The 26462-nt window shown below is 53.7% G+C and overlaps 1 protein-coding gene across 3 annotated transcripts; it reads right to left on the bottom strand.

Annotated features, from left to right (window-relative positions):
• Positions 1-1077: 1077 nt before the first annotated feature.
• Positions 1078-26335, bottom strand: WIPF2 (WAS/WASL interacting protein family member 2). Of its 3 annotated transcripts, XM_065577371.1 has the most exons (9): positions 26182-26318; positions 13499-13582; positions 10988-11114; positions 9888-10020; positions 9332-9451; positions 7958-8620; positions 6542-6751; positions 5002-5103; positions 1078-4218 (listed from the first exon to the last, which is right to left on the bottom strand). In XM_065577371.1, the coding sequence occupies exons 3-9, from the start codon at positions 11048-11050 to the stop codon at positions 4178-4180; spliced, it is 1332 nt and encodes a 443-aa protein (XP_065433443.1). In that variant the 5' UTR covers positions 11051-11114; positions 13499-13582; positions 26182-26318; the 3' UTR covers positions 1078-4177. The 3 variants fall into 3 exon arrangements, with proteins under 3 accessions (XP_065433443.1, XP_023956539.2, XP_042700523.1); XM_024100771.3 differs by lacking the exon at positions 13499-13582 and having other exon boundaries at positions 26182-26335; XM_042844589.2 differs by lacking the exons at positions 9332-9451; positions 13499-13582 and having other exon boundaries at positions 26182-26335.
• Positions 26336-26462: the final 127 nt, after the last annotated feature.

Below are 26462 nucleotides of genomic sequence, written 5' to 3' on the forward strand. Positions count from 1 at the left end.
TGGTGAAGTAGCCGGGCGCAGACTCTTTCCCCTTCATGGAAGCCCTAGTTCTAGGAGAATTTAGAATGACAAACTCCAGGAGCTGCGAGATAGCTGGGTTCAGGGCACACCCTGGGTCAGAATTCCTCTATGCAGAGGAAGTGGGATTCTTATTTATTCAGCCACTAGGCCAGGAGTCCTTGGGTAGCACCCAGCTCTGAGAAGTTTCCAAAGCGGAATTTTCAGAAGGGGGAGAACGTGACTAGTTTCAATACCACTGTTGCTTCCACTCAGCCCTGCCGCCTCTGGGCTCTGCAGAGAAGCTCCCCTACAGATGTAGGTAGCTGAGCCTGGCCTGACCGTGCTCGGGTGAAGGTCTGGCCAGGCCAAGCCCCTGTTATGTCACAAAAACAGGCAGGGGCAACATTTGCTAATGAGACCGTCCAGCCCAGCCAGTAACAAGTTGCAGGTCAGGTGCCTGTTCCATTGGCATCCTCTGCCTTGCAGATCGCTTGATTGCAAACTTCGGGGCTGCTGAAGCCTTGGGTTTGGCCCTCGTTCCTTCCTAGCTGAGAATCTCAATGCACCTCACAGGCCCAGAACACTGAGATAGGGAGAAATCCCCCAGTAGAGAAATGGGGAAACTGAGGCACAGAGCTCTAAAGCCACCCTTTTTCAAATGTCTAGAGCCACCCCCCATTTTCAGAAGGGCTGAGCTGCTGCGTCTCCCACTGAAATCCATGGAGTTGGGGGCACTCCGCACCTCTGAGAAAAATCCCATCCAAGGCCTCTCAGGCCAGGCACTCCAAATCCGAGGTGGCGGCTGCCTTTCTGACACTCGCTGAGGAGCTGCACAGAACCGGACATGATACTTGGCACTTAGCTAGCGAGCTACAAGGAAACAGCTCAGAGCGCCTCAGGAAAGGCAGGTCTGGCTCACCCCATTTTACAGATATGGACTGAAAACCCAGGCAGGTGAAATGATCTCTCCATCCAGCTATTGTTTCCGCTGGGAGATGAGAGCGCAGGGATTCCCCAACCTGGCCAGCAGCTCCTCAGGCAGCGCCACACGGTAAGAATCCGAAGCACAACAGAGCATTGGGATTATTATTTTAATAGTGAGGTTTAAAGAATTGCATGTAGGAGAGACAGGAAGAAGCATACAAAATTAGACCAGAATCTGAGCTACAGTACACGTCCCTCCAAGGGAGAAGTCAAACCTTTAGAGATGGCTACAGTCTTGCAGCAAAATGTAACAAAAAAAAATCATACAATAAATTATAAAAATCCAGCTAATGTGCGGACTCCACGCACAGGTCAGGTCTGGTACATGTATACAATGGGCCATTGAATGCTCGAGCTCTTCCAGGCTGAGGAGCAGCTGCAGGGGGAGAGACTCAAGAAACTGGAACCCTTCAGTGGCGCTGCAGTCAAGAGGAAGTGGGGATTTAAAATAGGAGCAAACAGGTGGAAGGAAAAACAAATCGCAGTGGTGGGAATATGCACGCAGAATTGCTTCAGTCCGCAAAGCACAAGGAGAGGAGTCCGAAATGCTTTGGACACAGGTAAGGCACCGGAAGCATGAACGGAGAAAGTGTTTCCATTGACTGGTCTCTCGCTGAAGACCCACCGAGCCTCTCCATTCTGCAGCCCTTCGGAGCTGCTCCAGGTGCAATGCAAGACTACGAAAAACAGGACTGTTAGGAACTCTGTTTCCAGCTATCCCTATGATCCCAAAGAGGGCCCAACACAGCCTTGCTAGCTGGAGCATCCAAACTGCTCGCTCGCCTCTTGGGGGGTGGACACACCACCTCATTGGTGCAGTGTCTAGTGCTACAAAAAACCCAGGCTCAAGGGCCCCATTTCAAGCAGTCAGGAAAAAAGAAAAAAAAAAAAAAAATCAAGCAAACCCCACGCTATGTTAAAAGCTTCGGTCTAGTTCTTTCTTCTCACTAGTCCTATGGTGTGAAGGTGGTCAGGCTAGTTGAGGAAACATCACATTGGCATACAGTGGTATCTTCTTGTTCTTCCTTCTGCCCCTCTTCCCCACCCAAACAATTCCACGCCTCCTTTAAGGGCTCCCAGTGATCTACCATTAGCAGCATCCTTTGATGAGTCACGCACCAGTCTGGCAGAACCATCTTGGATACTCCCCGAATTGCTGGTTCAGCCTGCGGTTCCCCACTGACCGATAAACGGCCAAGGCGTACAGACAGCACAGCAGTGAGATGACGGAAACGCTAACAGGTCTCCGATGAGCAATGGAAGTCCCACAAAACACATACAAGACAACATTCGAAACACCTAACAGCAAAGTGCTTTGGCCCAAACGTTGTGATTTGAACAGATGTGCATCTTTATTATTTTTATTTAAATGCAATTTCAAGCTTATTGGTTTTTATTTTTTCCTTTTAAAAGAACCCCTCTGCTTCCAAAACAAGACTTACAGGAAGCGAACATTACAGGGAAAGACTTTTTTTTCCTTTTTTAAAATTTATTTAAACAAAAATGCACAGTGCATTAACTTCTCTTCCAACCAGCTAAGCTGGGCAGATATTTTTCCTCCAGAAAAACAAACAAAAAAAACCCAATTTCCTGTAACTGGGCAGTGGTCCTCAACATGAGTGCTGCCTAGTTCGAACGTAAAAAGGATACATTTCCATCATCATAGAAAAAGAGCAGTTTAAAGGTGAGGATTTTAGTATACTTGCAACAAGCCCACCTTAATCCTATATTACAAGCTTTTTACAACATACAAAATAGATCAGTAACTATGATTAATGTAACCCCTCCCTGTTAGAGAGTAAATATACAGAATCATCATCAATCTGGTACCAACAGGAGGACAGAAGTAGTGTATAAGGCAAAACAACAGCTAGGTACTGGATTATTATTAGAAACCCTTCCATGGAATATGAACAGTCATTAGCTAGTTTGGCCAAACGAGGCAATTCCCCCCATGAGAAAGAGAGAGAGTGTTTTCATGCTACCATGCGACCCGCAGTCAGAACACAAGGATCCTGATCTCCCCCCCCCAACAGATTAAAACCTATTTAGCAGGGTTTCCATATTTTTTGTTTATTAACATTACAACCATTATGGTCTTCCTGTTAAAATTATAAATTTGGTCATTTAGCATTAAAAGCAGAGCACCCAGCAGGGCACGAAGGGCCGTGCCACCCGTCGGGAAGGGAGGCAGCGTTTTGCAGGAACCCATCAGTGTGATGAAGCTGACCGCTCCCAAAGCGGCAAGCTCCCCCACCACGGGCCGCCAGCTACCATCCGTCTCCGAACCAGGGGGGCGAGCTGGAGACGCCTGCAGCTGCTGTTACCAGGTTAAAAAACCAGGAATGATTAGTCTTGTCAAGGGAAATCTAGCAGTGCCCTATTTGTTCTAACGATACACTCTGAGGAAGGGCCATGCAGCCATGGACAGCATCCCCAGACAGAACATGGCCCACAAACAACCTGCATGTTACAGCCACGGGTCAGTCCCCACTGGAATGGCTGTTAGAGTGTGCCCTGGGCTAGCATTTGCTCCACCCAGTGGGGCCATGTTCCTGATCCATGGGGGGAAATGGCAGTTGTGGTGTCTGGGTAAATAACCACGTTGGTTTAAACTCTTCCTGCACCTTGTTGCTTTAGCTGAACGGATCAGTACATAGTGTTCACAGCCAATAGTGTTCTAGACATTTCACTTTTTAAAAACTCACCCCTTTCCCTGCCCTCCCTTCTCCAAGTCTGACCCCCCACCCCACATGCCCCTCACCCCTGCCCTAGCACGGAGCACTGGGGGTACTGGCCGCACCACGCTGGTTCTGGCCCCAAAGCCATCACACGCTGGCTTGCTTGGCTTGGAGTTCGTCCTACGTTATATTAACTTTGTGGACCAGGAGAGTCTTTTTGCACAGATCTGCACGGTGGCGCAGGAAGCCTCTTTCTGGCGCGGCCCGCGGATCTGCGGCTATGAAGTGGAGGAAGGGACTCACCCAGGTAAGTCCAGGTATGAAATGCATAGATGGAGGTGAGAGGGGATTCATCCGGGTTTGTTTGTTCCTTGCACCATTGGAAAAACAAAACGAGACACTGGGAGCTTCTCATGCAGGTTCCTAGGGGCAGGGGGGGGGGAAGTCCGTTCAAGGAAAGGAGAGAAGGTCCGTCTCCTTGCCAAGGAACAACCAGGCAATGCATCTGGCCTTCACCTGGGGATGGGAGGCAGGGGCGGGGCCCCCCGCGTCGCTGCAAGGCAAGGAAGCCGGGTTAGTTACGCTGCAGCAGGATGCCCAAAGGTTTTCTGGCCAAGTCACTCAGTTCAAAAGTCTCCTCACCAGCTGCCGTTTCAAGTATCGTTCCCCGGATGCCTGCCGCGTCTGTGCGCTCATGGGCCACTTCCCCCAGGTGCCTGGGATCCGTGTCCAGCGACCACAGACCCAGCCATCACTGGCGTGCGGGCTCGTTATCATCCCAGCTCCAGCACTGCCCCGGGGGCTCCAGCTTCCACTGGGGCCTGTGCAGGCCCCACCACCCAGGGGATGCAAAGAGCTGCCCTCCCCCGAACGAGCCATGGTGGAGCCCAGCGTTTTGCTGGAGTGGGTAGGATCAGGACTGTATCTCCAGCCAGTGCCTGTCAGCAGCAGGCTCCCGGGGAGCTCAGGTGGGGAGGCCGGAGCCCTGGAAGCTCCACACTGACGGAGGCAGGTCTCTGGGGAGCGCTATTAGAAGGGACAATATTGCCACAGGCCAAGAGCTTAAGCAAGGCACCTTTGGGGTTAGACCCCAGGCGTGAACAGGTCGGGGCAGAGACCCGTCACACGGGCGTGGAGAAGCCTCGAAAGGTAAAAGCCCAGAGCTCGCTGCGCAGACAGCCGGTGGAAAGCAATGATCAGCACTCGCTGTAGCCCTCCCACTCTGAAGCGATACATGCCGCCCAGGTGGCTTAGTGGAGCAGGCGCTGGGGCATCCTCCACCGACCAGGTGCAGATATTTTAGCGGCAAGACGCGTCGGCTAGGTCGTTCACCTACCTCGGTTCGTTTTGCTGGGGTAAGTTCTCTGGAAGTGTTTATACTCCTCGGGAGCGGGAAAGTCTTCCACTGGATGAAAGGAATATTTGGACTCAAAGTCATCTGGGAAGAAGGGAAAAGGGTGAACTAACTAAGGCAGCTTAAGAGAGGAAATGGAAATGCTCAACTTGCACCCCGAGTTCTCAGCGCTCCCCATCGGAGCCAGTGACGCAGAAGCGCTCTGCTGCTGGGGGGAGCACGGAGAGTCTCTCCCCACCCGCTGGAGCTGCTGGGCATGTTGGAGATCTGGCCGTGCGTGTGTGTGCAGCTGGGGGTGGAGATACCCCGTCCTGGTTGTGCTCCAGGCTTCACAGGGGGAGCGAGTCGAACAGAACAGGCTAAGCAAGTCAATATAAATGAACCAGAGGAGAATTTTTCCCTCTCCCGTAAGTTCCCATTTCTCCCCGTGCCATAGGGCAAGCCGCTGGCTGACAAAGAATGGCAGCTCCATACGCAGGGCTGAATTTCCACCTGGAACATGATCAGCGGGTGTTAATCACGCAGTTAGACACACGATCCCATTGACGGGGGCCCTCCATTCACTGCGCTAGCTGCAAAGCCGCGCTGCAAGCATTAGGGAGCGTTGCACGAGTGGAAATCAGGCCTCAGTACCTGTCAACGGGAACACGCTCCCTCCTCACCCTCTCTTCCCAGGGGGCCTGGGCCAGATTCAGACAGGAGCCAGATGGTTCCCGAGGCTCAAGTTCCAGTCGAGGAGGGTTAGATTTTCTGAGTGGGGCCCATGACATCAAGCCAGGGGGTGAATCCGGAACCTGATCCCTCCAGCCTTGATGCAATCCGGTACCAGAGCGACACACAGGGAGTTTGCCCAGCCCCAGCATGGCTCATGCCTGGCACGGCCCAAGGCCGGCAGGGTTTCATTCAATAGTTAAGCCCAGTGATTCCTGAAGGTTTCCCACCCCTCTAGCCAGGGAACACAGGGCTTCCCGCCACCCCCTAACGCCGTTACAAGACTCTGACATTCATCCATGTCTCTGAAGGAGCTAGTATTACACCACCACATGGTATCATAAGCCAGGCTGCTAGGGGCTAGAGAGACATGAAGCAATGAATGCCCGGGGGGGAGGAGACAGAATTCCCCTCTGAACTAAGGGAGGTGGATAGAAATAGCAGGGCTCCACCCCGGAGAAGGGGGAGGGCGAGGTCAGCCCTGCAATAACACCCTTCGGAAGAAAGCACCTGGCTGTTAAGGGCAGGGAGCACTGCGCTCTGCTCCCAAGAGCCAGCCGCAGCAGAGGCACTGTACCAGAGACAGACCCAGGAGCTCGAGCTGCCGGAGAGTCGTATGCCCACCCATGAAGATTCCTGAACTGCTGCAGCGTCAGCAGGGAGTGGCTCACACCTTGTTTACGTAGGACCTACCAGAACAGCAGTTTTCCATGCACCTCCCCAACCCACCAACGCAGCGTCCGTAGAGGGCCGTTTAGAATCTGGACTCATTGCCCAAGCAGGCTCTAGCCGGGGTCTAACATCTACTCACCCAAGAAAGATCTCACAGTGGCAATGGAATCTCGGTGCCCATTTCGCACTGGCGGAGGTGGAGGGGGCGGCCCAGCCGGTGTCCTGGTAGGTGGGGGCGGAGGTTTCCCTCGACTCAGAGGCTCTGATGACCCATGCATTCTGTAGGGGGGCGGGGGCGGGGGCGCGTCACGGCCACCATTCCGCATCAGCGGGGGCGGGGGTGGGGGGGCTGCAATAGAAACCCTGATCAGCACAGATAAGGACATAGGAACGGTCAGACCGATGGCCTGGCTAGCCCAGCAGTCGGTCTCTGATAGCGGACAACACCAGGTGCTCAGAGGGAACGAACAGACCAGCACAGCCATCGAGCGATCCAGCCCGTCGCCCACTCCCAGCTAACACAGGCCAGGGACACGTGTTCCTGACCGGGCCGGGGAGACATGCTTGTCCATCCGCCCAGCGTGGGCAGGACTGTGCCTCCCACAGCGCTCTCTAGTGAGTCATCCTCCAGCAACGGGGCACGGAGGGGTATCCCACCGCTTGGAGGGTACTGCCCAGCTCTCCAATGGGCAGCCAGAGGGGGGCACAGAACGCCAGGCCTAACCCTCCTCCAGCCGGCTGGGGAGCCCACGTTCACGACTGTTTGTTACCATTTCAAAATCCCAGCCCGCAGATCACCTGTCAGGCTCTGGACATTTTTAAAGCCAGTATTTTCAGGGGTCCACCCCACCCCCACCCACCAGCTAAGACTCCAGTCCAGGCCGAGATGCCAGGCTCAAGCGCACCAGGATCAGGGCTCGGTAAGTATCGACTAGAGCCAGTCTGCTGGTTAGCGCCCCAACGAGACATTTTCAGCTCATGTTCCTAATTCCACAGGATAACGCGCCAGCTCTGGAGCTGACACTCAACCGAGGGATTCTAGGGCCAGACGGGGTCGGAGCTGGCAACTAACCGCGGTAGAACTGCAGCCTTGTGGCGCAGCCCAGGACTGTGCAGTCGAAGAGGATGATAAAATACTAGTGACATGCTTTCCTGACTCCAGGGGCGGACGCTCGCACGGCCGCGGGGCCAAGTGCGAGGGGGAAGTCGAGGGCATCCGAGAGACAACGCAAAGAGCCTGAAGAGATGTTGCCTTAAGTCGTGCTCGGAAAGGCCGACGTCAGACCCTGAAGCTCTGACTGTCTCCCAGGCAGCTCCTGCAAACGAGGGCTCTAAAGCAAGGGACGAGTTCCAGGAGCAGGCCGAACCCCCTCGGGATCAGACACACATCGGTGAGCCTGACAAACCAACGCCCCTTACCCGCAGCAGCCTTACCCCCCCTTCCCTTGTCTCTCCTCACACCCTGGGAGCCACGTGGCTACACCATTGCAAACCATCAGGAGCCGTGGCTGCCTGAGGGCCATGCTAGCTCCGGGCGCGCTGGAGGGGCTCTTACCTGCTCCCCTGCTCGGAGGGTCTCGGGCCGGCGGAGGGGGTCGATGACTCTGGAGCGACGGGGAGGCCGAAGAGGGTGGAGGAGGGGCCATGCCCCTCACGGGGCCCGGGGTCTTCCTATGCAAAGAGTTGTGTCTCTGGGGCAGCTCTGGGGCCAGCTCGTTGGTGGGGCTGGAAGGGCCGTTGTGAACGCCAGGAGGCTGCCGATAGGGGGGCGGAGGGGGAGCTAGAGACTGGTTCTGAGAACTTGGCCCCGTTCGGACATTCACTGGGGAAGGGGGAGGCTTGATGGGGGGCGGTGCTGGGGGGCCGTCCCGGCTCGCGGGGAGCCGCTGTCCTGGAGTCGGCGGTAACGGCTTCTCCCGGTTGTAGGAAGGCGCTTTGCTGCCATGCATCGGAGGGGGTGCCGGGGGCGCGTTGGCTCGGCGGCCTGGAGGCGGGGGCGGAGGGGCAGACGAGCTGTGTTTCATGCCGGTACTGCTGGTGCTGTTGGGCCGGGAAAGGTCAGGCAAGGAGGGTCTCTGCATCCGGGGAAGCTCGGGGGGGGAAGCCCGGTTGTTGTCGGAGTCATCGTGAGGTCGGCTGTTGGTCACGGGCACCGGGGGCCTGGGGGCTGCTGATCTGGAGCCAGGAACCTGCAGCGATGGCTTGCTGGAGGAGCTGTCTGCGACGGAGAGAAAGCTGGGTTACTTGCCAAGGGAGGGCAAGGGTCCCAGCCAGGCCTGGAGTTCAGGGAGATCGCTGGGCTCAGCTTGGGGTGAAGGGACACACTGCAGCCAGTGTGCTCGGCTCACCAGAGCACCAGGACGGGGGAATGGCAAGCGCAGGGATCTCCGGAGGGAGCCGATGGCTCCCATCCCAAGCAGCTTCTGAAGGTTTCTGAAGGCCAGGGTTCCGCACAGAAGAAAGGCCAAGTAACATTCTTCTGTTAACACTTCGTGCCCCTAGGGCCATTCCCGAAGCACGAGAAGCCTCATCCCACCCCGGGAAATAAACTATCCTTAATGGGACAGATGGGGAAACTGAGGCACAGAGGGAAGCACTGGCTTGCCCAAAGTCCCAGACAGGATGGCTGTAAAAACTGGGACTATCGCCTGGCCCTTCTGAGACCAGATCAGGTGCCAGAGCCTAGCGAGGGCAGGGTGGGGGGTGGGGAAATCGTACCCTGCATCTTCAAATCAAGCCTCCATCTTGTCCCATTTCAATTAAACTGCGTAAGTGAGGGCAGCTGCTGCGATGGGCAGCCAGGCGACAGAGGGACTGGCACATTGCAACGGGCTGCGATGCGCCCCACACCCCAGCAGCATTTCAGACCTGCGACCCGGCTAAACGCTGGTGACCGGTAAGCAACGGCAGCGAGTTACTTCCTGGGTACCTGAGTTGTCCTTCGCTCCTACGGGTCTGAGCTTAGGGACGCCCCCTTGGAAGAGGCCGCCTTTGGGCTGGAGCACGGCGGAGCTGGAGCCGGAGCCACCACCACCTCCTCCCTTGGGTTCTGAAACGAGAGGGGTCCAAACTCAGCCCCTAACGCAGCCTCCCTCCCGAGGGTCCCCTTGCCTTCTTGCGGCTTCGGGGTTCAGGTCAGGTGCCTCAGAGATTATGCAGCACCAGGCGTGTACACGGGGCACTGGCAGCTCTGCTCTCTCCGTGGAGCTCCGGGACCACTAACTGAACGGTGCCCTGGCTCAGGAACGAGCGCGTGTTCACAGAACGAGGACTGTAGGCCTAGGAGTATGGGGCATCAAAAGCTTCGAAGGGAAGGTGTGGGGAGAAACCAACTCGGCCAGTGCGGAGCAGCCATGCGGCTGCCGCAGTGTCCCACAAAGGCAGCAATGCAGGGAGGGGCTGGAATCGCAGCTCGAGGGGGCCAGGGGACTCTGGGGCTAAGCGGCACCGCACGGTGATTTGGCCCCAAACGCCAGGACACTCACTCTCCAGGACTGGAGCGCTCCGGTCATTGACCTGCGTCACCTTTCTCAGCCTGGGCCCTTTGCAGATATCTTGGAGCAGGGCTCCTCTACCTCGCTGTTCACCTCGGCTCAGCTTCGGGAGCTCGGGGTTTGCCTGGAGACAAGAGGGACGTTACGGAGAGAAACAAGTCACTGCCCTGCTGGTGCAGACGGGCTCGCTGGGAGTCCGATTACAAACCAACCCTCCCTTCCCCCCATTCCAACCCTGACTGCAGCCCCGGCACCACTGCACTGTCCTTTCCGCCAGGAGGCAGCTCTGCTTCACTCCCTCCCTTCCAGCCGGAGCATCGCGCCCGACCAAACCCAGGCACACGCAGAGTTCTAAAGCAGCTACCAGGCAGGTTCCTCCTACACCCGCCAAGAGGAGCGTCGCTACAGTCCTCTCCCCCTTGCCCAGACGGAAGTGTCCCCGTCTCCGCCGGGACAAAGGGCATAACAACCACCCCTGAGATTCTTCGCTCTCCCTCTGGGGCTGCTTGAGAGGGAAGGGGGCAGCAGCGCACACATCACAGGATCTCAGCCCTCCCCAGCGCACCCCCCGCTGCCCCGCTCCAGTTGGCTTTGGTGGAGGCAGCGCCACTCCCAACTGACAGGTGATGGCAATCGTTAGCCCACCAGCGACTTCACTTCCCCTGTTCCCTCGTCCCATCCCCTGCTTCTGAGCGGCTCCACCTCCCCGCTGCCCCCAAACGCTCCTGGCTCTCCCTGCTGAGCGGCGCCTGCCTCACGCCAGGAGTTCTGTCGTGCCGCGCAGCTGAGCCCTGAGGGGACATCGCAGCGGGGAGTAACCACACAGTGCCGGATCACCTAATTAATAAACACGTCTCCAGCACTCAGCATCCCCACCACACAGCCAGGGAAACTGAGGGCAGGAGTCAGGTGACTTATCCACAGTTACACACAGTCTCTGGAGTCCAGTCCAAGCTGCCGCCAACACCTCCCGTAATGCACCAGGGTGGACTGGCGTATCCAGAGAAAGCGCCCCAGGTAGATGAACCACCCTAGGAGAAGGGAAGTGGAAGGGCAGAGCAGCCAGAGAGAGGGGGCGAGCGGGGCCTCACCTGGTGCAAGGTTGGCAGTGGAGGGGGGCCAGGAGGCGGTGGAGGGGGAGGAGGTATCGGCATCCTTTCCCACTCCTGGCTGGCTCTGTCTGCTTAGTGTCCGCGGAGCGTTTGGTCCCTCATACACCTGTAATTCAGACAGAACCAGTCAGGGACCTGCAGGCCGTTTCAGCAACACAACCCGGCGAGTGCCAGGGCAAGGAGCGGGCCGCACCGTCCGGAACACCCCACGTCAGCAGCCCCGCCCTCCTGAGAGTCCACAACGACACGGAATCCTGGGATTTCAACCGCAGGCGGACCCTGAGCACTTCTCCGCGGACTTGGCTTCAGGAGAGCAACACCGGTGAGTTCGAGCGCCGCCTCCCGGCCAGCTTAAGGGGCGAGATCGGTGGCAAAATTCCTTAAGAGGCAACTAGTTCAATCACATCTGGAAGAGCAGCCAGCGGCAGCTACTATCCCCCAGACCCTGTATCTGGACCCGCTTTTAGGTTCCTAGCGGGGAAGGCTCAGCCCTTGCCCAGGAAGCCCGTGACTGGCGAGAGCTGCAAAGCATCCAGAATTCAATTCCTTTTTAACCCCATCATCTCACTTGAGAAAAGAACAAACCAGCTACCTTGATCCTACCCCCCATCAATCTACACCACTTCCTCCACGGCAGGAGGCTGCTTACGCGGGATTTAACGGGCCCATGACATCCACAGCTCATCAGCATAAATCAAGAGCTAACCCTGCAGAATTCCCAGCCGGGAGCCACAAGCCATAAATGTATCTCTGTCTTTTCTTGTGTAAATCATCATCCAGAACCATTTGAGATGTAAGAGACCTGGAGTCAGCACCCCTGGGTCACAGCAGTGTAGAATCTCTTCTTCCTGAACCGTCCCTGAGAAGGAAGCATTAACGGCCAGATTTTCAAAAAGGCTCAGATCCCACACGAGCGCCAACGCAAAGGGCCAGCTGAGCGCCTGAAAATCTGGCCCAGCGTCTAACAGTGACTCCAAAGGACCCGATGGGAGCGTATTTCACTGCCTGAACTGTTCATACAGAAATCTCCTAATAGCGTCTCTGAGTTCTAGCTTACCTAGCACAGCGACAACCAGCTGCTGTTGGGCCTTAGTATAACCTGGGTATTAACAGCCTGCCCAAGCCAGCCACTGTCACAAATGAAACATTTCCGTGGAGGAAGCAGATAAAGGCACAAGATGGTGAATCACCAGGTGACTGCAAGACACCGATACCTGTCAGAGCCATTAGTCTGACAACATGAAATTACAAAATTCAAACTCTCAAAACAGCAGCGACTAATGGGATTGGAATGTGACGAATGCCAGGACTCACTTGTCAAAGCAGGAGTTACGTGTGCTCCAGGCAAAAATCGAGAGAGGATGAAAACTTTACACAGCAGAACCAAAGAAAGAAAGACACCAGAGTACTCCTAGGCAGAAACCATCCCATATTAAAAGCACATATTGTGTTAACACCTGATAATTCAATCTTTTGCTTTGACGTTTTAAAGCATGTTGATTTCAGACCCCTTGCCCAGATCCCAGCATAAGCGAAACAGGGAGTTTAACAGGCAGTGACATGACACAGCAAGATGGTGCCAGTCCACAACTTTATAATGCAGAAAATAAACCCTGGCCAACCTTTGAGAGCTGGGAAGTGAGCAACAGATGCTGCAATGAGGGCTTGTAATAAGACTTCATTATTCCTACAAGATAAACTATAGAACAATTTACTAGTGAGGCAACCCGTATTGTCTACATAAATCATGTACATTTTGTGATGTTATCAAAGCAGGTTTTCTAAGCTGTGTTCATTTCCTTTCACGCTAATTCACAGAATCCCGTCATTCCCACAGTACCCCTTCCTCCCAAAACCATCAGAGCAAATTAGGGGGGTTCTGGGTCACCATTTACATGTACTGCCTAGTTTAAAGGGACACCAGCAGGCTGAAAGAGAGTCAATTTCAAACACCAGAGTTCAAAATAATGTAAAGGACTTTCCCTGCCCTAAAGCCCACATGCCAATATTTGTGGTTTTACAACCACTGCTCTAAACATTTCCCTCTCTTGGTGCTGTGTGAAAGATCCACACAGACAGCGGGAAAGAGTGAAACTGCCCCTCCACAAACTGCTGTTAAATACATAAATAAACCAAAGAAGAGAGAGAGGAAAAATATTTGTCGCTTTAAGTCTTTCTTTTACAGTGATATTAAGTGGCACTTGAAACATTACTATGAAAAACATTCAGCTAGAAGCGTCTCTTTAAATAACCAGGCTCCTTGTCTGAACACGGCACACCAAGTTAGAGCTGCAATCCAGCTACCCGAGCGCCCTTCCAGACACCAGCTCTGTTCGGGATGAGGTCCTGCTTTTCAACAAAATCTAGACCTCATCTAGAGCTATGACTCATCCCACCGCTTTCCAGACACTAATCCCAGCTCCACGTAAGCTCATAAGCTTGTCTCTTTCACCAACAGAAGTTGGTCCAATAAGACACTACCTCACCCACCTTATCCTCACAACAAAGGAGGAGGCAAGCGAATCGGAGTAAGACATCACATCCACTCAGATGGGAACTCACACAAGAACAGACCTGAAAGAGAACAAATTTCTTGGTAAGAGAAATAACGTCACAGACTTGGCTGGGGTTTGTCTGCGCTGCCTTCACTGCCGTCGGTGTGTCTGACTAGGAGCGCGCTCCGAGCAACATCACATGTGCTCCCATCCTTCCTGTGATGAACTCATGCTTTCGTGTTGACGTTCGCACGGCCTGTTGCCACAGAAGTGACTGTGATGTCACAAGGCCAATACTGTGATTTCATAGCTCGGAGGAGAAGACGAAAATAGTTTGGGGGTAATTAGCTAGCAGTCACAGCTGGGAAACGCACGCCAGGTAAAGGGATTTATGATTCAGTCTGAGGTATTTGAAAGCCGTGCCTAGCACCCAACTTCCTCTTTAAAAAGATCAAAGCCCTGAAGGACTGCTCCCCATCCTCTTGACGTGTGGCCTGTAGGAACAGTCAGATGATTAGAGAGGAGTTCTCAGCTGAGCGGAAATCCAAGTTCAGCAGCTTGCTACAAGTATGGAATCCCCATCGCAGTCCATGCAAAGGAAGGGGTTGCTATCTAGTCCTCTACTTACACAACAGCACTTCCCATAGATCTTGGACATTGCACACACCCATCCTGCCCAGCCGTGCGAGGACGAGCCGTGCTCAGATGCTACGGAAGTGGACACGACTGCAATGGGCCCCCTAGACGAAGAGCTGCTACCACCATTCCACAGAAACGGAGTACAGGACTTGTTCAAGGTCACAAAGCAAGTCACTGGCAAATCCAGGATAGAATCAGGGCACTCCTGCTTCAAATCCCTGGGACCTCACTGTGCCTCTGGGATCATTACTCAACCCTCATCGGTCTGACGCGCAATCGTTCAGTGGAACAGAGGGGAAAATCCCCAGAATTAACCTGAGTGACTGTGGGGTTGGTTGGGGAAGGATTCACGCACAGTTCTGATGGATGCACTTTAATCCCTGAATGCTTTACATCGCATGTGCCAGAGCAGAAGTCCCAGTCTACTGAAACAGGCATTCAAATAAAGGTTCTGTCCTAGAAGAAAAAAAGCAGAAAGCGTCTAAGCTAAAGCAGCTCGGAGAGAAAAGGGAGCTAGTTTTCTAACGAACAGGTCACTTCATTTTAAAGCGTGGCCCAATGCACATTATGGATTAACTACTTGGCAAGGTGGGTGAGGTAATCTCTCTTATTGGCCCAGCTTCTGTTGGTGGAAGAGAGACGCTTTCGAGCGACACAGCGCACTTCCTCGGGTCTGGGAAAGGTCTCTCTAATATCCTGCAACCAACACGGCTACAACAACACTGCAAACACCTCAGCAAAGCTCAGTTTTAAAATTAAGAGCCCCTGAATTCAACTGAGCTCAAAAAACAGCCCCTATTGGAGCATGTTACCTTATACCAAGAGAAACAAGGAGAAAACTCTGAGAAGGAATGCTGGCGTAAGATCGTGGAATCTTTATTAAAAAAACCAAAACATCTTTTGTTACGTTCAAGAAGACAGTCAAGACAGCTGATGAAAAAGAGAGTTTCTCACAGCAATGTTTACAGCCCCTTAACATTAAGTCTATGCCTTATGGAAAATGCGCCCTTCTGACACAATGCAGTTTGGACAGCTGATTCCCGGCATTTCTTTTGCTTGGTCCTTTATTGACCGGGATTCTTACCGGGAAACCGATCTCAACGTTTAAGGGTTTCATACGCTCAGGCGGTTTAGCCTCTGCTTTGTGGTGGAAGCGATTTGAAAGACCCAAAGCAGGGCAGCATGCAAAAGGCACCGAACACAGACAGGCTCTTTGGATAAACCAGAGGGGGAAAAAAAAAGACATTTGCCATTTAATTTGTCTTTTATACACAAAAATAAAGGAAGCATCTTCTTCCCAGTTTCTTCAGTTGCCACCAACAAAACCTAGAGCTCAGAAGGAGGGAAGTGTTTTCTGGATGGCAAGGCAAGCAGGTCTCCTTTGTAGTCAGAACTCAGCTTGTGTCCCACCCACTAGTTCATCTGCCCAATAAACCCAACTCAGAAGTGGTCTATTTGCAAGCACTTCTATAGGGCGTAAGAACAAGTCTTTTCCCCCACCCTTTTAAAGGAGAACTAAACCAAACTTCATGCTCAAAAGCCCATTGGATGTTAGTGACCAACTGTGCTTAGCCTTGGAAAATCTACACCGATCAAACCCATGCTGGAAGTAGTCTACATTTTCTAGACATCTGTGAACTCCAGATGTGCTGTAAAGGGAAATAACTTGTTTTCTACAGAATTCAGTATTGATCCTTTATGATCCCCTCACGACTTTTCACTGGAGATGCAGCAGTGCCTTTCACAGGTCACAAGCACGTTTCCTCACCTTTCAAAGGGACTTGGGTACCGTGCCAGATTTCTATTTTATAGTGACAATGCTTCTATAGCCAGTTTGCATTTGCAAACCAAGATGAAGCAAACATTTCATCCTCGGGGAGGGCAGTGGCTTTGAACTGCAGATCAGAGTGGAATTTCCAACCCTTCTGATGGTGGACTGATTGCCAGATGTAGCTACAGTAGCTTTTGGACTATGCGCAAGATTAGAGCGCTTCCATACTTTCCTTCTTCTGCCTCTCGAAAGTATTCCAGATCCTGGACTCACTATTCCCGACCCAACCCTGAAGTGCAGCATTCCCGAGTCTCTGTTTCCAACAAGCACTGAGGCTGCCACATAACTAATTTACTCTGCAAAACATCTCAGAATTTACGGTCAGTCGGGCTTTTAAAAATGTATCATAAATGTTTTAAGAGACCAAGCTGCCATCTCAGTTCGAGGTGGGCCATGTGTCTGAGAAGCTCTGGAGTGCAGACATACCTGCTTCAGTTTGCAGGACTCAGACACTCCTCATGAATTAACAACCACCCACGGGCACTGACGGTGCATTTTTAACAAACCTGGAACAAATACATTTCTGATGCCACAGGGCCAAATTCCAGGGTCCTCACTGGAGCAGGGCCCTGCTTTGCACCTCAGCAGGAGCATCCCTCCTTTGGAGGGCTGCCACGTTGGGCCATCCGTTAACAGCTTCCCAGAAATCTTCATTTTCTTCATTTGGCAAAGACAACATGTCAGCAGGATCAAGGAATCCTGTCATCACATCAAACTGAAGCAAAGGAAACAGCGATCTGGCAGGCAGGAAACACCCCTCCTATAAAAGCTTAGGGGCTTCCCTCCCCCCATTCCACAGAACAACCCCTGAGGTGCAGAGAGGGATGGGGATGCATGTGACGGAAACTAACGAGAGAACTTTTCTTATCTACATTTTATTTTTTAAAATCCTCTACTGAGCGTTTGGCCGACAACAGGAAATGGAGGCAGAATTGAGGGCTTTCTGAGGCTTTCGAATGTGACCCCATAAAGGCATTTGGGGAGGGGAAAGGAGGATGCATTCGACTGCACGACCCACACCTCCGCCCAAACAATATGCTGCAAGAGTAAAAAAGAACCCAGCGCCTTATGTTTGATTGAAGTTAGTAGCTTATAGTTCAAATAAAAATGACATTTCTTTAGCAATTGCTGATGATCTAACATCCCCCTCCTCTAAGAGCTCAAACAGCTGCTTGTAAGTTTCAAATAAATTGAACTCTCACCATTGAAAAGAAAAAAGGGCTGTTGTTTAGTTCATCTCATATAGGACAGGAGAACTGGGGAATTGTCTCAGAGCAGAATTTAGGTGCAATAACAGAATCTACTAGGCAAGGAGACTGTCTAATGAAATTAGATTCAGCACTGAGCAATGCAGGAACAGAGGAGACACTACCGGCTGACAGCATTTTCCAAAGGTGCTAAGGGTCTGTAAGAGCATCTTCACCTCCAGGGCACCTCCTCATGCCTGGACGCGGTGCTGCAGGGAACTTCGCCTCTCACGCCCTAGCTGGTGGCCACTTCCTCGGCCCCACGAGGGCCAGTCCCAGCCAGTGTCTTCTCCCGACTCCCTCTCTGCGTATGTCCACACGTAACAACAAACCAGGACTGGTCCATCTCAGCTGACTCGGGCTGCAGGGCTTTGACGTTCCAGTGTAGACACTCGGGCTCAGGCTTGTCCAGACTGCTCTCCCTTATTCCCATGAGTTCTATGTCCTCCGCAGTTTGAGTCATTCCCACCCATCCTCACTTATTAACGGACCAGCTGGCCGTCTGTGGAGCACTCCTCAAAGATACCCTCACAGCCCTTCTGGTTCCAGGAACTTCCTGGCCTTTAACTTCTTCCTTTTGCTAGCCTGTGTTTTTTTCCCTGTAGGCCACAAGGGACTGGACATGCTGGTTTGCCTGCCTCTCTGCCCCCTCCACTTTCTAGGAGGGATTCTTTCACAGGCTGGGATCTCTGAGCACTGCCTTGGGAGGCAGCACTGGCCACCACAGTCCCTTGCATTCTCCTCTTTCAGCGTGCGGAGAGTTAGGCCTCTCGTCCTTCCATGCAATCTAGCGAAAGCAGGCTCCCGGGCCCAGGGACACAGCCAAGTATTCGCAGGGTTTCCCTAGGCATAGGCCAAGCAGAGATGAACTGATTTATAATCCAGCCTATGCAGGGCAAGGAACAGGCCTGCAGTGCAAGTCATTTTGCGTAGCTCCGACAGATGGCCAGTCCCTGCTGTAACAATGTGGGAACCGTTTAATGGAATTCCACCAGGAGAGTCTGGTCACCCCGAGCTAAGTCAAAGCCAGAACGACCTCACAGAGAGAAGGTTTAAAAAAAACCTACAGCAAAGTGGCTAAAAACGCTGCTGCTTCTAACCAGTTCTGCAGTTCACGAGCAATTAGGAGCAAGTTTACAAGAGCAATGCCCATCTATCCAGTGCTTGTGAGTGATCATGGGCCGTTATACAAATGCTCAATGTTTATACAGTTCTGAAGACACGAAAGCATTATACATGGGCCCAATTTTAGGCTGGAAGAGCCATATGGGTGCTTTATGGCATAAATATGCAATTCTACGGCCAATGGCACGACTGCAACATCGCTCTCTGCAATCCAGCCTGCAAAGCGTTCTGCTACCCCCAGCACTACCTATGCACTCTGGGAAAGAGGTAAAATGGAAGCATCTGCCTGCCAGGCCTGGTGGACAGTCCACGTGGATCCCCAAATCATTTTATTAATAGCACGTCTTAGTCATAGGCCACTGCGCATAACCAGGGACCACTAGATTAAGACAATTTTGCAGTCCTTACTCAGGCAAGGCTCCCGCTGAAGGCAACAGGAGTTGAAGGAGCAGGACTTAGGGCTGGTCTACACTTAGTCCGGACTTCGGACTAAGGTACGCAAATTCAGCTACGTTAATAACGTAGCTGAATTCGAAGTACCTTAGTCCGGACTTACCGCGGTCCAGACGCGGCCGGAAGTCTCCCCCCGTCGATGCCGCGTACTCCTCTCGGCGAGCTGGAGTACCGGCGTCGATTGTGAGCACTTCCGGGATCGATCCGGGATCGATTTATCGCGTCTTAACCAGACGCGATAAATCGATCCCAGAACATCGATGGCGTGCCTCCGGACCAGCCGGTAAGTGTAGACTAGCCCTTAGGGCCTTCACCACAACAGCTCCAGTTGCAGGGGCGTGTGTGTTTTGCAAGGGCTGAGTAAGTGGAAGGAAGGTCTTGTGTCAACACAGGGGGTGAACCTGACACTCCAACCTGCCAGGACTAGAGCTCAGTACCCAGCCCGGTGGACTGATTTAAATCACTGACCGATTGAACTCGACTTTTCCACTGGGACTTCAGTTATTTTCTAAACAAAAGCACATTCTAATTGGTTGATCTAACCAGTTACACATGTTGATTTACAACTAAATAGAGCCTTTACACGAGATCTGGACATCTCTCTGCTGCCTAGGAGCCACTGTAACTAGCCACGTTTATTGAAGCAATTATCTAGCTTCACTGAGAATCTGTAAAATGTTACCAAGTGGTGAACGATACACAGCTCCTGACTAGCTAATTAACTCTGGTCATGATTCGTATCAAGCTGCGCTAGGGTGGTAACTGGAATTACAGACACAACAGCAGAGTTATTGGTTAGAGAACTGTTTCAAGAGATAATAAATTGATAGTATATATACAGTATAATAAATAGTCTGTATTAAATTCCGATTTTAAACAGGTTTATTTTTTAAAAAGATAATTTCAACTAAAAAATTGGATTTTCATCCACCCTGCTCCCCAGGCAGCTCTGCACTGGCTGCTAGTGGCAAACCACGCTTTGCTCTGACAGCCAGATCGGAGCGGAGAAAGAAGAGCCTTTGCTTCGAGATCTGGACTAGTAATTACGTGACAGATACCGGGAGAACTGAGATGGGACTGAAATCAGTGGTGTGGTAACAGCCTGGCCTACTGGTACATGGGTAGCCAGCACACTCAGAACAGGGCCCAGTGGCCATCCAGGACGCACACCCCTGCGAAAGCACTGGGATCAGGTACTGCCCCGACAGGCCCGAGCTGCCAGACTGGCAGGCCTATCGCTGGTGCCGCTGCAATACGGTGCAGAGCAGAACTCATCAGGCTGCCACTGGCGCCATAGATTTAGCAGGAAGATTTACCGTTTATTTTTAAGTCTCATCTGTATGGATTGCCTCACCCGGAGTCTCACTGCCCCAGGTCCTGCTGGGGAGCAGGCTAGCCCACAAGGTAGGCACAAGGATGCGGGATCAACGTGTCCGTCAGCCCAACGGGATTTCAGCAGCGCCAAAGGGAGACCGATCTCAGTTTCTTGCGTCAGACCATGGCTAAGCTGTTCAAACTTGGGGGTGGGGGGAGAGTTCAGGTGTCTATTTAGGCCCCGACCAGGCCTGACTTTCAGAGGTGCCCACACCTCCGGAAGTCAATAGAAGCTGCAGACCCTAGGTGTTATTTCAGCTGTTACTAAGCCAAACTACAGCAGCGAGGGCACATGTGGAGTCTCGGCGGACTTGGCAGGGATCTCTGGGGTGGAAGCACAGACGAGCACTGGGTGTAACCAAACACTCCAGGAGCGCTCTCCAAGCAGGCCCCATTCAGCAAGGACTTCACAACACCTAAGCAGGCCAGGACTGGATCAAGACACAGGGACACAGTCAGACCCAGCGCGACTCCATGGACTACGCCCACCTACACTGGGGCCGACAACTTTCAGAGTTCTCCCCTTTCTCCGGAGTTCCAAAGTCACCTCATTTACTCCCGTTTAAATGGAAAGGGGCCATGCCAAACGCTGACCCTCCCAACGACTTCCATTTGCAAGAGCTGCTTTCCTAACAACCCCTTGGCAGAGTCATCCCCGGGGTGGTCTACACTGCAGTTAGGTTGGCTTACTACATCGCTCAGGGCTGTGAAAAATGTCACACCCAGTGTGGTGTCATTAAGCCGACCTACACCCGTGTGTAGACCTCACTAGTCGATGGACCAATTCTTCCCTCAACCTAGCTACAACACCTGGATTTCTTACAGTGACGGAAAAGCCCCTCCCGATACTGTGGTGCCTACGCTACAGCGCCACGGTGGTGCAGCTGCCACACTACAGCTGTGCCGTTGTAGTGCTTCTAGTGGGACCCAAAAGTCACCCAGGTCTCTTCTGGCCACGCATCGCCAGTAAGAAAGATTCTGCACTTGGAACATTGAGCTGAGTCCTGGTCTGCCTCATGCATCGAGACAAGTCATAGCCTCCCAGAGCTGTAAGCATTTCCAAGGACAGGCTCTGGAGAAACAGGAGTGGGGCTAATCGGAGGTGAGAGGATAAGACTGCTGGTCAGGGACAATGGCAGCCTCTCGCTCATCCTGACCATACATCCAGAGTGTCTCCAAATCACATTCCCGGTTCCACCAGTCTGTGTGACCCTGGGCAAGTCACAGCCGCTAAGAGCCTCAGTTTCCCCTTCTGCAAAATGGGGCCAATGAAACTGACTCACCTTTGTAAAACGCTCCGGTACTAAGTGTGGTGACTGCGCCCCAGAAGCACTGCGAGCTGCACAGCACTGAGAGGGAATTGATTCAGTAAGTGCTACTGGGAAGCTAGGAGACGAAAGACGACAGTTTGCTTTTGTGGGATGTCTAACTAGGGACCACTTTCCCCCAGGCAAGGTCTGTTTCTCAGTGAAAAGCCTACTTTTATTTTAAAGAATGACTGTCTTGCCCTCTGAGAGAGCGAGAAGTAAGTAGGTCAGACAGACTTGAGGACCAAAAGCCCTGACAGAATCGCTTGTAAGCAAAGAGAGCCCGGAAGCGAGAGCCCGGCTCTGGAGCAGGCGCCCTCAGCTCTCCATTGGCATGCAGGGGACTGTCACGCCTCACTTCAAAGATAACACATGAAGACCCAATCCAGTTAGAACAGAAAATCCAATCCCAAGCTGAACTCCCGAGCAGCGACTCTCTTTGCTGGCTCCAATGCCCTGCGGCCAGAGCGGCAGAGAGCGCGCGCTGCTGAGCGGCTTCACACATTCACACACTCCCATTACTTGAGGGCCTACAACAAAGTAGGGCCTTGATTTAGCACCAAGTTATGAACACAAGTCAAACGGATCCAGGGAAAGGGGAAGATAGTAAATCAATCCAGCCTGTCTGGCTCTGAAGAGCAATGGTCCAGCTGCAAAGAAATCATGTCTGGAGAGAGGGGGCGATTTGTGTGCAGATCCGATGCACGCCGTGCCCTCTGCCCGGCTGTGTGGTGCGGCTCACATGCCGAGCGTATGTGAACACTTTGTATTTGTTCAGGAAGCGACCAGTCTGGGCAGTTCCTGGCCCAATGCAGAGCTCACTGTCACACAGAGGGGCCTGGGCTTCTTCAGAGCCCCAAGCAGCAATGCAATACAGCCGAGCACATCTGCAGCATCACAGCTACTCCATACACAGCAGTAACTGCAGCAAGAGCCCAATTGACAACGTTTCCAATGAAGTCTCCATGAGCGAGCCGAGAAGCCTAGCAGGTGTGCCGAACTCCCCAGGGGTGTGACAACCACAATAAGCCATGGCACTAACACACTACACTAACGCAGGCAACAGCCCAGCGCCGCAGGAGACGTTCTCTGCAGGTGGGTCTGCCTCAGAAAACACATTCAAATCAGTTCTCCCACATGACACCGGGCAAATTCACACCTTGCGCTGAAACTGCATTTCAGAGTAGCAGCTGTGTTAGTCTGTATCCGCAAAAAGAAGAACAGGAGGACTTGTGGCACCTTAGAGACTAACAAATTTATTTATTTATTTATTGAAACTGCATTGGCTCCTTCAGCAGCCGCCAAGGCGCTACTGTGAAGGGGAGTCAACTTCGCCGAGCGCCTCTGGCCTTCTCTAGCAGGGCTGCCACGGACCCCACCAAAGAGATTGGGAGCAGCCCACAGCCGGCAGAGCAGAATCCAAGGCATCCTCAGACAAAGCCACTGGGGTTCACGGCATCTTTCCAAACGTTCCCACCCGCATGCAGCACAAGAAATATGCTCTCTGCAGTGGTTCCTTTAAATGACTCCCCCTTGTGATGCTTCCGTCCTCGGCACAGCCCAATTCTAAGACACCTGCACAACCCCAAGGAAGAAGCTGTAACATCCCCGTCCTAGCTCGCTTTAGCTTCGCTCTTTGCCTCCCTCCACGTACAGCGCCTGCATTTCAGCAAAGAACGACTTCCACGCAGATACCAAGGAGCTGTTGGCAACTCCTGCAAAGTGCTCTCAAGGTGCCAGGGGCTGTGCATTCATTTATCCGCTGATCACGACGTGCAAGTCACATCTGCTTCCATAACATCCCATCGGGCGGCATTCAAATAACGGCTTGCCAAGGCTCCTGAACAGCCCTTGTCTCTCTTTAAATGAATTTGGTCCTCAAAGCTACTGAATCGGAGATGGATTATTCATAGCGTATTAATAGCAAATGGATTTGTGTGAGATATTCACTCCAGATGCAGCAACTTGGAAGCTAACTCAAGCTGCGGTTTGGAGAATACTCACTACAGGCCCCAGAGCACCAGGAATACCACCTAGCTCCTATCCAGCACTTGCCATCGGCAGATCACAAGCGCTTTACAAAGCGGATCAGTATCCTCACCCCATTTGCTAGATGAGGAAACAGGCACAAAGAAGGGGCAGCGACTTGTCCAGTCACCCGGAAGAAGAATTAGCCGTAGAACCCAGGTCTCCTGAATCCCAGTCTAGTGCTTTAGCCTCCCGGCCACGCTGCCTGGAGTACGCTGCTTGCTGATGACTCAGCATCCCTCCCTAATCCAGTCCCGTGCTACCCACCCCCAGCTCTGGTGCTGCCCCTCACACCTGACCTGCCCTTCCAGACCCTGCTCCCACATGCGATTGGGCCAGAGCACCTCAAACCTGACATGCAGTTTTCCTGGCTCTTCCAGTACAAGACATTCCCTGGACAGTCTTGAGCTGGGGCTAAATAGCCAAGCGAGCCCATCGATCAGGTGACAGTAGATGAGCAAGCCAACAGAATGCAGCGACAAGAGACAATTCAATGCCAAGACACCTGGCACGCACTCAGGCTGTGCAGAGATATTCTTCCCATACCCAGCCCCCAACCCGCAGCCCATTGATAGTCCCTCCTCCAGTTCTGGAGCCCTGAAGATCATCTGGGGGCACCTGGATACCATACAGACAAATGCCTATAACAGACTAAGAGTCACAGTCCCTGCGCAGGCGAAGCCCGAGCCGGGAAAAGCAGGAGAATAATAAAGGACAGGAATAAGCCGTCTTAATTCTGCAGAGCAAGGGTGTTGGAAAGGACAGTGCTTCTACCAGGGCACACTGGCCTGGCACCAGCTTCTTTCAAGCCATGAAAGATAAAACAACAAATAATCAGCTGCCTTCTCATCTGTTTGGCTAAAACAAGGACTTTGCACTGGGAACCCCAAAGATTTCCAATGGAAGCACAGAGCCCCTGAGCTCACAGAGCAGGAACGGGGGAGGTACATTAAGGATTAATACTGAGCATTTCCTTGCAGGAGCCAGGTTATCACATGATCAGTTAGAACCACAGCAATGCACAATTTACCAGATTGGATCAGACAATCGGTCCACCCCAGCTGTTAGCCTGCCTCTAACTGCAGCCAAGAACTGAAAGCGGGAAACCCCATCATGCACCTGACCATTGGGCAATTCTGTACACGGCCCAGAGGAGAGCTCCCTGGCTGCGACTGGCTTGTCGGATTCCCCCAGATTCCAGGCTAAGATGATGCTGAGATGTTCTCATGCAGCCTGTTCCTTAAAATCCAGCACCAGAAACAAACCCATCACATGCAAGCCAAGTTCTCAAGTATGCTGCTGGCAATCTGTTGGTCTGCTCTTTCTCATCTGCACATACACCTAGCTTTGAGAAGGCTGACAGCTGGGCAGGTAACAGACTGAGCAGGGATAAACGCCTGGGTCAAGATGCTCGCCAGAGTCTATGAAGAATTGGTAATCCTCTGCCCCTGGGCTGACTGTCCATATCCCTGCAAGCTGTTCTGGGAGAGTGGCCACACGTTGGAGAGGGCTCCGGGGGACCACTGGCAGGTGCACACGTTCAGGAGTGGGGGATGACTGGGAGGCGGAAGGGAGTTTGGAAGAACTCGATGTCTCTTCTCAGAGAAGAACGTGCAATTTAAGATTCGGCAGCACAAGCCGCTTGTCAGGAGAGGTACGTGCTTTAGCAATGCAGATATGGCTGCAGCCTCCTGCCCAACTAGTGCGACACCAGCTACACAAGCAGTGTCCCACAGGGGCAGGGATGCCACACACGACGGTGCTGCAAGGGCTCAGAGAGAAGCACCTTGGCCAGGCAAGAGGAACTGGCCCCTCCCTGGAAAGGGAAATCCCATCTTCCTCATGCAGGGAGTCTGGGGGTTTGGCGAGACACCTTAGATGGGGGGGCGCTAGGCAGGTGGCTCCATGCCCCGGACTCTGTCTCTGTCAGTAGTGCACGGCTGGGTCAGAGCTCAGCGCCCGTAGGCCCAGCAGCAGGGGAGCTCTTAGCAATACAGAGCCTTGGAACAGCTGCCCAGAGCATCCCCCCCCCCCGTCGCCCCCCAGGCCTGGGGCAAGTCACAAGAGCAAGAAAAATCCAGCAAGGGCTGAAATAGAGGGGGGGAGGGGGGACCCCACTGGGCTGCAGGGAATCGGAGCCGCCCCCATTTGCTACAAGTGCTCCCTGCCCAGATCTCCACCCCCCACCCCCGCACGTCTCCCCACCGGCCCAGCCCCCTCCCCACCCGCCCAGGGCCCAGCCCCACACCTCACCCTACCGGCCCAGCACCCCGCCCCCGCCCGGCCCTAGCCCCCCCGTCCCTGCCGCCCCAGGGCCCCCACAGACCCCGCACGTCTCCCCGCCGACCCAGCCCCCCAGGCCTCTCCCCACCGGCCCAGGGCCCTGCCGGCCCAGCCCCCCGCCAGGGCCTAGCCCCCCCCCGCCTCTGCCGGCCCAGCCCCCCGCCCCTCGCCAGGGCCTAGCCCCCCCCCGCCTCTGCCGGCCCAGCCCCCCGCCCCTCGCCAGGGCCTAGCCCCCCCCCCGTCCCGGCCGGCCCGCCCAGGGCCCCCGCAGACCCCGCACGTCTCCCCACCGGCCCAGGGCCCAGCCCCCCACGCCGCCCCCCGCAGACCCCGGGCCCCCCAGCTGCCCTGTGGGCTCTGGCACGTCTCCCCACCCGGGGCCCCGCCTCACCCGGAGTCGCCGCCGCCGCCGCTCGCTCCGCACCGGGGCCTCCTGCCTCCGCCAACCCGGAAATGAGCGAACCTCCCCGGCCCCCAGCCGCGGCGGCCAAACAAAATGGCGGCCGGGGAACCCTCTGCGCATGGGCGGAGGACACGCCCCCCCCCTTCTATCCGGTCTTAGCGCGACGGGACGCGCAACGCTCTGGACGGGTTGAAGACGCCATGTTGAGAAGGTCACTCAAGGCACGCAAAGATCGCGGAGCGAGTCGACGGCCATGTTGAAAAGGTCAT

The sequence above is a fragment of the Chrysemys picta genome, chromosome 24 (assembly GCF_011386835.1).
Source record: "Chrysemys picta bellii isolate R12L10 chromosome 24, ASM1138683v2, whole genome shotgun sequence".
NCBI classification, from domain to species: Eukaryota; Metazoa; Chordata; order Testudines; family Emydidae; genus Chrysemys; species Chrysemys picta.

Coding starts and splice junctions, on each gene's coding strand:
- WIPF2 (XM_024100771.3), bottom strand. CDS start 11,050: ATGCCGATACCTCCTCCCCCTCCACCGCCTCCTGGCCCCCCTCCACTG. Junction 10,021..10,987: donor CACTGCCAACCTTGCACCAG/GTGAGGCCCCGC, acceptor TCTTGTCTCCAG/GCAAACCCCGAGCTCCCGAA. Junction 4,219..5,001: donor CCCCAGCAAAACGAACCGAG/GTAGGTGAACGA, acceptor CTTGCCTTGCAG/CGACGCGGGGGGCCCCGCCC.